Here is a 12,706-nt window from a genome sequence, read left to right on the forward strand (position 1 = left end):
AGGAAGAAGAAAGAAAGAAAGAAAGAAAGAAAGAAAGAAAGAAAGAAAGAAAGAAAGAAAGAAAAGAAAAGAACATGTATTAATGAAAAAGAGCATTGGTATACATTTCCCAAAGCCAGAGATAATCCAAACATCATTGGAGATTTTAGCAGCCACATTACCCTCCTAATTCTGTTTTGCTCACCCTAGTGTTCAAATTCATTTTCATTCTCTTGACACACAAGCCAAACATTGGCAAAGGAAGCGATCCCAAGGTGTCCTGAATTCAGGAAGTAACTTTCTCATATTTTGCTTTGGGCTGTTTTCGCCTTGCTAATGTCAGCACTGGAGTTTTCTTTTTCTTCCATCAACCAGTTCCAATTGTTTGTACAGGGGAAAATGGAGTTGCAAGGAGCATCTATTTTGTAATGTTCCGCACAGTAGAAGAACAGACTGGGCCAGTGCAAGAATGACTATATGGTGTTGCTTGGGAAGCACCCACAAGTTCTTTGAAACAGAATTTGGAACAGCTGGACCACTGCAGTGTTTTATTTTAAAATAGACAACATATGTAATGCATATGGTCCTAGACATGTATGGAGACACAGGCAGACAATCTGAATGGTATCCAAAGACACCTGCACCTAGAATTCTGTTTCCTTCTATAAGATTTTTTTTTCCCCGAAGAGCACATGTTCCCACTTTTGGATTTGCAAGATGCCATCTGAATCCCCATGTGTGTGACTCCTTAATAAAGTCAATGGGAAGTTTCCTGGGATGGAAGTGTCAGAATAAGTCAGTTAATAAACACCTCCTAGGGACCTGGCTCCTCTGGGAGCTGGCAGGGGAAAGAACAGATCAGAAACTTGCCCTCAAGGAACATATTATCTATCAAGGGATTCAACTGTGTGTGGGTGTTCTGACCACAGAGAAATGGGAACATAAACCAGCTAGAACACAGAAACAGGACGTGGGAATTAGTTGTACAGGGGCAGGGGAGAAGCACAAAGCAGAGAGACTGGGAAGGCTCCCAGCTTCTTAGAAGCAATATGGTTTAAGAAGCAACCTGTAACTAACATTAGCTATAAATGCAGAGACATCCTCGGCTCGCTGAAAACATTAAACAAACTGGCTTCAGGAGCACTAAAAAGCCTGCCCACTCCCTCACAGCTAAGGTTTATTGAGCACTTACTATGTGCTGGGTACCCAGGTGCTTTACAGGCACTTCTCAGCAGAACGTCCCAGCAACCTTCCTAGGGTAGACTCAAACACTATTCTCAACTTACATATGAGGAGAAGAACACTCAGAAACACTAATCAACTTGCCTCACGTCACACCCCTGGTCATGGCAGGGCTGGCCTCACCTTCAGTCTTTGTGACCCCTTCAGCCCACCTGCTTTACTCCCTGCTATCCTAGCTCAAATACCCTGTCCCTATTGAATTTAGTATATCAACATTTCATAAAAATAAAAAAATAGAATATATTTGTTGAAGTAGTGAATTTATTTATTTTGATGAGATAAATTCACTATTTTAACACATATGTCTTGAGTACCTGCTACGTACCACGTACTGACATACTGTTCCCAGTGCTCGGAATACAGCAGAGAGTAAAAGTACCAAAATCCCTCCTGGGATGGAGCTTAAAAATCAGATCCCTTTTCCTGACACCTTAAAATAGCGTCCCTTCCTCCCCCCCACGCCCTTCCCCCACACCCCTCACTCTGCTCCTCTTTCTTTTTTTGAATATAATAAGCTCAGTGAAACTCTCAAAGATTTCATGGAACCCAACCACCCTTTTAAGCACTCTTGAGTTGTTGGAACCATTAAGATAATGAGCCTAAATCTGAGTAAATGATGATTTTGTGTAAGCAAAATCCAGGGGCTGCTCGTTTTACCTGCTGGAAATTCCCATTGCATTCAGCTCCATCTTATACATGTGGGAGTTGTGCAAGAGACCTTAAGGATGGTTAAGTGACAGTGACCTCACCGAGGGACGTGGAAATTCAGCTCATCTTACACCCAAGGAAACTGAGTCTCATAGAGAGCAACAAGCCGCCATCCCACAGCTTATTTAAAAATAGAGCTCAAACTAGAGTCCAGATCTCCTAAAGCAGTCCCAGTCTCATCTACATGTGGACCGAGAGAGAGAGGGAGGGAGGAGAGGAAGAAGGAAAAAGGAATTTTTATGTTGATAGGGTTGCTTTCGGAAAGGAAAACAGGCTGATTTTAAGCATATTTTTCTGTAAGCCTGCTTTAAAACGTTAGTAAAAGAGAAATTGTTCTTTAGATGTACTCTAAGCCAGGAATTAGCCCGGTGAAGCTGTATTGTGATGCATCGGGGAGGCGGGGAGTGGGTCTGTATCCAGGTCCCTGCAGAGGAGCCAAGTTGTCTTTTCAGATCCGTTTCCTGAGTGGGCAGGCAGCAAGGCGAAATAGTTCATCGCAAACTTTTCAAGAGGTTCAACAAATAAAGAAAAAAAGACTTGAAACGTGTGTCATATTTTTAACAGCTACAAAAGACCCCCCTTCTCTCTGAGCTAAATGACCGGTTGCACCATCATAATTGAAGAGCAATAAAATAGTGAGCCAAACTGGCAAAGTAAGGCCCGGGCCGATTTGTCAGCTTGCAAGCGTCTTCTGAGAAATTTGAGAGCAAGAAGCTGGTGCTAGCCAAAATGCCTCCTCTATCTGTTAAAATTGGGAGGCACGAGGTGGGTGAGGCTTTTTATGAGGATGAAATAGGATAAGCAATTTGTGTACCCCACTGTTATTTTTCCTGAACTAAACTGACCTGGGACTGACCGGATGGAGGCAGGAGGGCATAATCTGTCCTACGGGACAGAAAGTGCCACCTGGACTGCAGGAGTGTCCTCCTGCCGGCAGAGATCTAAAGTTGGAGAAGGTTTAAGACGCCTGCCTTGGGCCAGAGGAGTCTCACACAGACACACTCTAGAAGCAGCTAGCTTTTTCCCCGGCGTCAACTTCCTGGACACCTCTCTTATTAACCATCCTGAGTCAAAGGAGAAATATAGTTTGGAGCCCAAACAACCAACAAAAGAAATCCTCATAGATAAAGCACCTAACCAGAAATTGAAAGCACTTTCTTGAAGACAAACCCGAGGCAATTAACACAGCAAAGAGAATTCTTTCTAGTATGATTCCCATCCAAGTGATTTCCCTTCCAAAACCGTGTGTTTTACATTTCTAATGGAGCAATTTGGCTATTAAAATACACATTCTTCAACTTGTCTTCTGGAAACTCTTGCTTCTGTGTGTCTGGGGCATAAACAACACATCCCGTTCAAACACTGACCACTTGCTGCTTCTATGAAAAATGACTAGGGATTTTAAAAATCTAACAGGAAGAGGGCAAAAACTCTGACATACCACGGATTTAGGTCTGAGTGATATACGAAATCCATGATATGATGAGAAACCATCATCTTAGAGTCACCCTGCTACCCTGCTTAGAGTCAAGCGTTCAGTCATGCCCCAAGCATGGAAGGGGCGGGGGGGGGACCTGCCTGGGATGAAGGCCATGTATGAAAATACACCCAGACACCCTCTCAAGTCAGAAATTGATTTTCCTCATGTCCAGACAGCATTGCTGGTCCCTAGCAGTCCCCATATTCCAGCAGAATACTGCACGCAAGGGGATGAATAAACTCTTGCTTAATTTGATATGAAATTCTTTTTCTTTGCAGTCTGCATATCAGGAGACTGAGTAAATATGAGGTGGAGTGAGCCGATTCTTTTAATGCCAGATCGCCATTCCTCCCTCTTCGGGATTTACTTGGTCTCAGTTGAGTTGAATTCTGAGCTATTTTGCCGACTGAGTAGAGAGTATTTTAGTTACACATCTTGAGATTAATTAGTTAGCCCTTAGGAGGTTTTGCTTGCAGCCTTCACCCTGTAAGAAAAAGTGTGAATACATTGAGACTATTAATTCACAATAAATGGCAGATCATAGCCCTTGCTGAGTAGATCTGTTTGTCTCTTTCATAAGCTTTGCTAACTGTAAGCACCCTTTAAGGCAATGACCTTGGCTATCACAAACTAAATTCCCATTTAACTTATTCTCCAGGTTTCCCTGAAAATCTTTTGTTATTATTATTATTTTTTTTAATTTTGGAGGGCGGGGACTCAAATCTCTTGTGAAACCAAATTGGCACCGGGGATGTGGAAGGGGAGGATACTAATATTGTCACTTTGCTGAAAATCAGCATACCCCTTTTTCCAGCTAATCCCAATACTTGTAGAGAAATTGCTCTAGACATAACCACTGGAATGGCAGTATCTATTAAAAACAAACAAACAAAAAATACTAAAAAAAAAAAAAAAAAAAAAAAAAAAAAAAAGCTAAATAGGGCTTTTATAAGCAAAGACCCGATCTGCTTTCAGTGTTCGGTGAAATGCAGGCGAAGTTACGGTCGTGTGCTTAGTTTTTAAAGAACAACATAAATGCACTGGAGTTGTGATCATTTGATACACACGTTGATGCCAATATATTTTTGCCTAAATGCAATAAACTCACCAGTAAGTGATGCAAGTTGACAATGGGAGGTAAAAAGAGTATCTTGCGGATGTTGGTGGGAGGCAACGGGGGAAGAGCTAGCGTTCATAATGCCTAGTGAATTCCTGTGTATTTGAAATGTCAAAGAAAATGTGATGTGTTTCTCTGAATTGTGTCTCTCTCTACATGTATAAATGAACAGACGCAGATAGAGCTCAAAAACATGGCATGGATGAATTTATCTCTTCCAACCCCTGTAACTTTGACCACGCTTCCCTCTTTGAGATGGTGCAGCGCCTTACTTTGGATCACAGACTTAATGATTCCTATTCTTGCCTGGCAAGTATATTCTTTGGTCTACAGCAATTTAAGCCTGATAACGTGTTTTCTTTTTAATGGAAATATTTCTCTACCTTTATATCAGAAGCTCTTTTTGTCTGTTACAGAGCCCTTTTTAACAATTAGAAATATGTTCTTGATTTCCTGGGTGGAGATAGTTTTACTTACCAAAGAAAGAAGACAGAGAAGGAGGAAGTTATCAGTAGAGACGGATCCAATTCCCCAGCCTCCCTAGCTAAGCTTCCCCCTTTTCAGCTGCTACTTGAGAAATATTCCCAAGAGGGTAATCGAGTTTGGCACCTGCTTGTGGAGAACTTGTAAAAATTGCCTCGGTTTCTTAGATTTTCAGACTCCCCCTCCCTCCCCTTCTCAGATGATAAGACCCTGTACTTCTGTCTCAGAAACGAATGTGTTCTTTTTGTTTATTTTTCAAAAATTAAAATGATTTGTAAATAGACTTCACTTCGCTTTTCATAAGCTAAACTGGTTGGGGTTTGTTTGTTTGGATGGCTTCTCGTTTTTTTCCATAGTATTCAAAGCCTTTTTCACCCTTTGGGGGAATTTTTTTTATGGTGCTTTAGACATTTGGAAGTCCAGCTCTCCAGCAAGAGCATCAGCATTCCTTGAAATCCTGTTCTAAGCCTAGATTTAAATAATTTAAATGCAGGGGACAACTATTATATTTTTCTCAAAATTCTGTCTTTATTGGATTCCTGAAGATACATTTTGGACTTTATACTAATCAAATTCAGAAGCCTAAAAAAGACCCCGTTTGTTTCCTTCTACAAACCATAAATTGTTGACTTCATTTCTTAAAGGTAAATTATATTAATCCCACTTTATAGATGGGAAAGGTGAGGGGAAATAATGAAATGACGACAGAGAGGAAAAACCTCACCTTTGACTCTACACATTAAGATTAATGTATCTATATATTGCCAATATTATATAATTTACTAAGGTTAACATATTTTTGATATTTATGTAAATATAATGAAAATCTGTTTCCTTTCTAAGTGACATGGCTATTTCCTACATCTATTCTTACTACTTTTTATTTTAAATTCTGTTTTTTTTTTCCTGTAACCAGAAGCCAAACTATTAAAAATAGTAGATAAAATAGTCTTAAAAACAGAAACGGGATTATATGGAATAATTTATTAATCTGCGTCTCATAAAAGATTCATTGATGATCTCGGGTTTAGAATCACTTCATCAGACGAATCTGAACTTTGCCAAATTGGAAAGGAACACTTCACTTTGACTTAAAAAAAAAAAAAAAAAAAAAAAAGGCTTACCTTGCATTGCAAGGCAATTTTTCTCAAATGTGTTTCCTATGATTATGTGATTATTCATGTAATTATAAATTGCATTCATGAAAGTTGTAAGACTATGCCGCTGAGCTTAATTCCTATTCTCTTGAGGAATTTTTTTAAGGTGTTTTATTTTCACGACTTTTTTCACATCATCATTTTTTAAAATAATTTTCTTTTTCACTAAGAGATTCAGTCACTAAGGAGAATTAGCAAATGCCCTCTAAAAAATTAAACCAGAAGTGAAATTTTGAAGCTTGCTCCCTATTAATCATGTATATACTTCAAAATATGCTCCAAAATCCAAAATTAATTATGAATATCATAAAACAGTTTTCTTCTGCATTTCTATACCTGTATCTATTAATCATTATCCCCAAATTTCAGAAAATAACAGCAATTAAAAGGACCTTATCTCCTGCCTCTATATATTTCATTTTCTCATTATTACAATCTTTTTTTTTTTTTCAGTTAGTTTTGGAGACCGACCAGCAGGGATACATAAATTTTTCTGTGTCTTCGACTGAGTTCCTAATTGATATTTCTTCAACTCTTTTCAAAGCAGCTATTTTGGCATCTACAAAAGACTTGGTGTCATCTGAGTCGTAGAAAATATATTTTAATCTTTCACAGCAGTGTTGTTTCTAAGATTTAGCATTTGGGGTAGCAGATGGAGTGGCAAAGAAGTTGCCTATAGGGGCAGCCCACTGCCTCGACTACTCTCCCGCCCTCTGCAGTAACTTATAATTTGAAATAGGAAAGATGCCGTCTTTCGTTGGATGCATTGCTGAGCTGCATGTTGTCAATCGAAGAGTCCTCAGATCACTAATACAAGATCAGAGTACTGCAGAGGCCTCTCTCGCTGCGCTTCTGTGGCCTGTACCTGCCCCCCACACACACACCACCATCACTTTCTACTTTTGCCTTTTCTCTCCTAAGATGGAGCAATATTCAAAAGACTCAGAGAGGACCCTCAAAGTAAAATTAAATTTATATTTAAAACAACTCCAAATTCCCAGCTTACAAAGTACCAACCTAAATTGGCTTACAGGCCTTCCTCCACTATCCAAAAGTTCACTCTATGCCACTTCACTTTTACAAAAAGATCTGTATCAGTACTTGTTTTCAATAACCAAAAGAAATCCGAAGAGGATTTCACTTTACGAAATGGTGATTGCTTCTTCACTTTACACCATTTTGGCTTATGAAAGGTTTCATAGGAACCCTCCATTTTCTGACAGTGAGGGATACCTGTATTTTTTTTAACTAATTTATTTTTTGTTGTTTCAGAAAGGTACTAAAACCAAAAGAAATGATTTGATTTCAGGTGTGGCTGATAGGTGACCTTGAGTGGAAAGCCACTCAACATTTCTGATAATCTTTTTTTTTTTTTTTAAGTACATCACAGAGGCAGGGATTTCTATGCCATCATGCTTCCTAATCTGCTCTGAATCAGAGATTCCATCCAGGTTCTCTTTTAAAGAAGAGTTTCATCTGGTCATACAGCAAGCAAACAAATAATAAGAAAACAAATAATTGCCAGGGGGGAAAAATGAAACAAAATGCTAAGCCAGGGCACAAGAAGCACCTCTAAGTTTAATTGAATCCTGTCTAATTCACAACTTGAAAACTTAGTCATGTTGCTCTCTTTGCAAAGTTGCATCATTATCCTCATTTCAAAATTTAAGGAAGATTTGCCTTCCAAGTGAAAGAATTCATAAAGTCCTGGCATGTATGCAGACCAATCCTAATATTTCTTAATGCTTCAGAGTAGGAAAAACGGAAGACTTCAAGGAAGCCAGAGCTGCTTCTGTTTTGTATTATTTGTGAGTCACTTAACAGCCCTGATTTCGGTTTCCTTATCTATGAGATGGAGATAAACCTGCCCTGCCTACCTCACAAGATTGCTATGGGGGCTTGAGTGAAAGTTCTTTGTGTAAAACATGATACCAATTTAAGACATCGTGTTATTATTTCCTCTTATCAGTAACCAAGATTTCACCCTGTCCCCACTCCACTGCTCTTGGGAGGGTATGGTTCAGTGTTAGAGCAGCAGGTGAGATATTGTTTCTAGAATCATGCTGTCTGCTAATCCAGACTCCAGCAGGACTAGTCCTGGGACACTAGGGAAATTCCATGACCTCCCTCAACTCAATTTTCCCACTCATCCAACAGGGGTAACAGGACCAACCTCACAGTACTGCTTCAGGGGTTTAAGCAGCCACACAAGGGGGTTAGCATGGTGGCTGGCACCTAGAAGAAATCAAAAAGTGTTGTCTCTGGCAATTTTTGAGCCTCCTTCTCCAGTCACCCCCAACTGTAGTAACTCTCAAAAACAAACAAACAAACAAAAAAACCACCACCAACAACAAAAACCTGTATTTAAAAGAAAGTCTCTCCTTTATTCCCCAAACAGGGCTGGTTCAGTCCTGGCCAGGTGTTTGTCCTAGATGAGTATTGCGCCCGAAACGGAGTCCGAGGGTGTCACCGACATCTCTGCTACCTCAGAGACTTGCTTGAACGGGCAGAAAATGGCGCCATGATTGACCCCACCCTCCTCCACTACAGCTTTGCCTTCTGTGCATCCCATGTCCATGGGAACAGGTAAGCACTGTCCAGAGCTATTCCTCCAAACAACAACAACAAAAAAAAAAACACTTTTTTTTAATGCACTATCGATGGTTTATGACTGGTTCTGTTTTTAAATTATTCTTATTTTTTAAAAAGATTTTATTTAGTCATGAGAGAACAGAGAGAGAGAGAGAGAGAGAGAGAGAGAGAGGCAGAGACACAGGCAGAGGGAGAAGGAGGCTCCATGCAGGGAGCCCGATGTGGGACTTGATCTCGGGACTCTAGGACCACTCAAGGCAGACACTCAACCACTCAACCACTGAGCCACCCAGGCCTCCCTTAAAATTATCTTTAAATCTGTGTTTATTCCCATTCCTTCTGTAGTACACACACGCACACACACACACGCACACATGCGTGCACGCACACATACAAACACAATGGTCTTAGTATCTTTTCCTTCCAAGGAACTTAAAAGAAATGGCAAACAGAACTTCTAAAGTGGTCTCTGGAGGTAGAACAATCCAGGGTTAAATCATGGCTCCTCCATTTACTAGCAAAGATGCTGGATGGTAATGAAACCCTCCATGCCACAGTTTTGTCATCTGTAAAACAGGGATGGTAGTGTCCTCACGGGGTTGTTGAGAGGATGCAGGTGGGCTCAGCACAATGCCTGGAACATGGCAAGAGCTTCATAAATGTTTACCTTTGTTGTTCTTATCATTCATTCATTATCATTCATTCCATAAGTATTTAATGATTACTTACAGAATGCCAGGCATTCTGGTACACATTCTCCTACACAGTGAGCTAACAAGACACCAAATAAGGACAGAGTTGCATAGAGATTGGTGCTGTGACGACAAGGAATAATATTCCATACTAGCATTTAATAAAGGAAGACAGCTCAGACGGGGTGTTAGGATGGCAGGGAGGGTGTCCCTGAGGAAGAGACGCTTGGGCTGAGAACTGAAGCATGTGTAGGAGCTGAGTGCTTCCAGGCAAAAGGAGCAGCATGTACAAATGCCCTGCAGAAAGAGGAAGCCAAGCACACTTCAAGAGCTGAAATAAGCTAGGTGAAGCTGGAAGGCAGAGATAATCATAACACTTACAGTTTAACCATAGAGCTGGGAAGAACTTCAGAGATCACAGTGTAACCAACCCCCTCATTTTATAGGTTTTATAGACAAGACCAGAACATCAGTTCTCCTAACTCCATACTAAGTACTCTCTTTCTTTAGACGTTGCCCAGCTCCTGGAGAAAAAGATCCATATTCTGAATAATGCAAAGCAGCAAATAATTTAGGAACATTACCATTTGGCTCCGAAGACATGGAATAAATTTCCACATTGCCACAGCCAGTTTACTATCCCAATGTATGTAGCCTCACGTTACTATGAAGACAAGCCTGCATTACCTCAAGCACCTCAACCAATAGCCAGAAAAGGCACAGCCAGGAAAAACTGGGTGGCTTCAGAAACCCCAAAAGAGTTGGTGCTGTGGGGAAAGTCACATGTGGGAGAATCCCGGACTGACTGCATTTATTTTAAATCAGACCGTCAGTTATCTTCATCTTTGCAAGCTAGATGACTCTGAAATATCTGTGGGATTTGTCCTGTGCTTTTCTTCTCTCTAGTGCTGGTAGGTTTTATGAGATGCAACTTCAACATTTAGAACTAGGTAACAATAGCATTGTAGGTTTGAATATTTAACAGGCAACGAGGTTTTCATCACCTCCCATTGTTCTAAGGTTTGCTAGCCCAGCACATGACCTTTTATTTACATAAAAAATATTTATGAAAACTCTGATACCTGGGGAGTATCTGTGCATAACTCTGCTTTTTATAAATATGTACACTTTGATGACTATCTGTTACAGCCTCTTGGACTGAATTCTTTAAAGAGAGAGAGAGAAGTTGCATTATATTCTCTGGGTTGTCACACTGTATTCTACATATGTTACTGAATAAGAAAGTGTTATAAAATAATGAAGTGTTTTTGTAAACTCCCTGGTAAACATCATCATGAATTATGATACACATTGTCTGGATTTCATATTGTAAGACTGCCACTTGATTCACAGTTAGGTTTATACATCTTGTCATGGAAACAGTTTTGGATTTCTTATTTTCTTTTCAGTTCCGATTTTCCTTATGCAAGTTTGCATCTTTTTTTTTTTTTGCTTATTATTTTAGTTTGAATGCATTTGCTATGCTGTTTGATGCATCCTTCTTTTTCTTTCTTTTGTTTGTGCATGTATGTGTGCTCTTGATTCTCCTGTGGCTGGCCACACTCTGTGCATGCCCCATGCGACCACCCCCTCTCCAAAGTCAACAAATGCATGCATACCTTAGTGGGCTGCTACCACATACAGACCCTGAAGGGAGCAAAACTCCCTCCCCATCTGAACCAGAGGCTAAAAAAGATACCAAAAAGGAATCCAAAAAAAGAAAAGATTACAAAACCCAGGCAAATCCAGAGCCCAAAAGGTAAGAAGTTACGTGTGCATTGGCTTGTGTTTTGCAATGTCTATGACATTCCCCCCAATCATGCCATGACTTCCACCTTAACAGACAGCAATCTTTGTGTATTTCTAAAGTCTCTGTTCCTTTAAGGTATTTCAAAGGTCACTTTAAAAGGAAATCTTAGCAATGGGCAAAATACTAAGCATTAGGACTGAATTTGAATCAGGTGTTTAGTGACTCTTAAAATATATTCATATTGAAAAAACTGAGCAATATGTAAACAGAATCATGAATCAGATTGCTTTTTTAGTGGCATCTAGTTAAGGGCCTGGTACCTTACCAAGTCATTCATAATAAGCAACCCGTGCTTTATAATTTTGAAATTATGTTTAAGGAGCAAATAAATGGGTTGTCATAAGATGGATCTATACATTTATAGTAGCTCCATCATTTTTAGCAAACCCTTCTCAGTTCCACATTGATCTCATGAAACAAAGCTATCTTTAGATAATGATTTATAATAAAAACACAAAACCTGTCACTAAATGAATTGCTCTTAGTAGAATCACTTATATAATGAGGTCACCTTGAAGCTACTTTCAAGTTCTAAAATTGTATTTATCCTCTTCTGTTTTCTTTGTCCGTTAGGGCTGGTATTATTGTGAATTGACAAAATGTCAAATTGGTGGCTTTTTCCCCTTTTAAAGTAGATTAGAAATTATTTCCAGTATTATCCTTATGTCTTTCTTCACCTTCCCTACCCTCACCACAAATTAACATTGACATTTTAAATTGTTGTGGTGGTGGTTTTGAAACTGATATTCTGACCCTGACATTGCCAAGCAACACACAGTTCACAAGCAGGTATGTTTTATGCTACAGTATGAATTTGCTCACTGGGATATATCTAGGTCCTGAAATATATACAGTTCATTTGTAGGCAGACTGAATGAAAATACCAGCTTTCATTTCCTAGAGGATGTGGCAGGCTGTCAATCGACATGTTCAGGTCTGCTAGTGAATGTCAAAGAAAGCCCTGATTCCATGTGGACCTCTATTTTTCAAGTTTGCATCATGTAAGGGTGGAAGTGAAGTGAAGTTTCTGTTTGTGTTTCCCAAGAGACTCAGACTGCAAGGCAACGGTAGCTCGCAGCCGAGAAGAAAGCACATAGAGAATGTTATAGGTACCTGAAAGGAGCCTCTCTGGATGCTGTCCAAGGTGCTGCTTTTGGAGTAATCAGCATTGAAACAGAAAGTAAACCGCCACACTTGATGGAGGCTACCCCGTGCCCTGAAAAACTATCCAAAAGGATCTTATGTGTGTTCTTATGTGTGTTCCAGGGTCTATGTGTGTATTGCATTGTTTAATGCAGGTGGAATCATAATATTAAGTATCCATCGTGTAGCCCTCCGAAGTTTATACTTCCATACATTCCATCTGATTTGCTGTAACATTTTTCAGGTCAGCTATTTTTTAACATCCATTTTGCAGAGGATGAAGCTGAATGTCTACAAATATAA

The 12,706-nt window shown here is 39.7% G+C and overlaps 1 protein-coding gene across 9 annotated transcripts in view; it reads left to right on the top strand.

Moving 5' to 3' along the window:
• The window catches only part of CADPS (calcium dependent secretion activator), a 459,922-nt gene that overhangs the window by 315,097 nt on the left and 132,119 nt on the right, over nt 1-12,706 (top strand). For all 9 annotated transcript variants that reach the window (XM_072785555.1, XM_072785556.1, XM_072785557.1 and 6 more), the window contains exons 12-13: nt 4,699-4,835; nt 8,565-8,752. In XM_072785555.1, coding sequence (XP_072641656.1) covers nt 4,699-4,835; nt 8,565-8,752 — 325 coding nt within the window. The remainder of the gene's footprint in view (nt 1-4,698; nt 4,836-8,564; nt 8,753-12,706) is intronic.

Source organism: Canis lupus, chromosome 19, assembly GCF_048164855.1.
Source record: "Canis lupus baileyi chromosome 19, mCanLup2.hap1, whole genome shotgun sequence".
In the NCBI taxonomy this organism is placed as follows: Eukaryota; Metazoa; Chordata; class Mammalia; order Carnivora; family Canidae; genus Canis; species Canis lupus.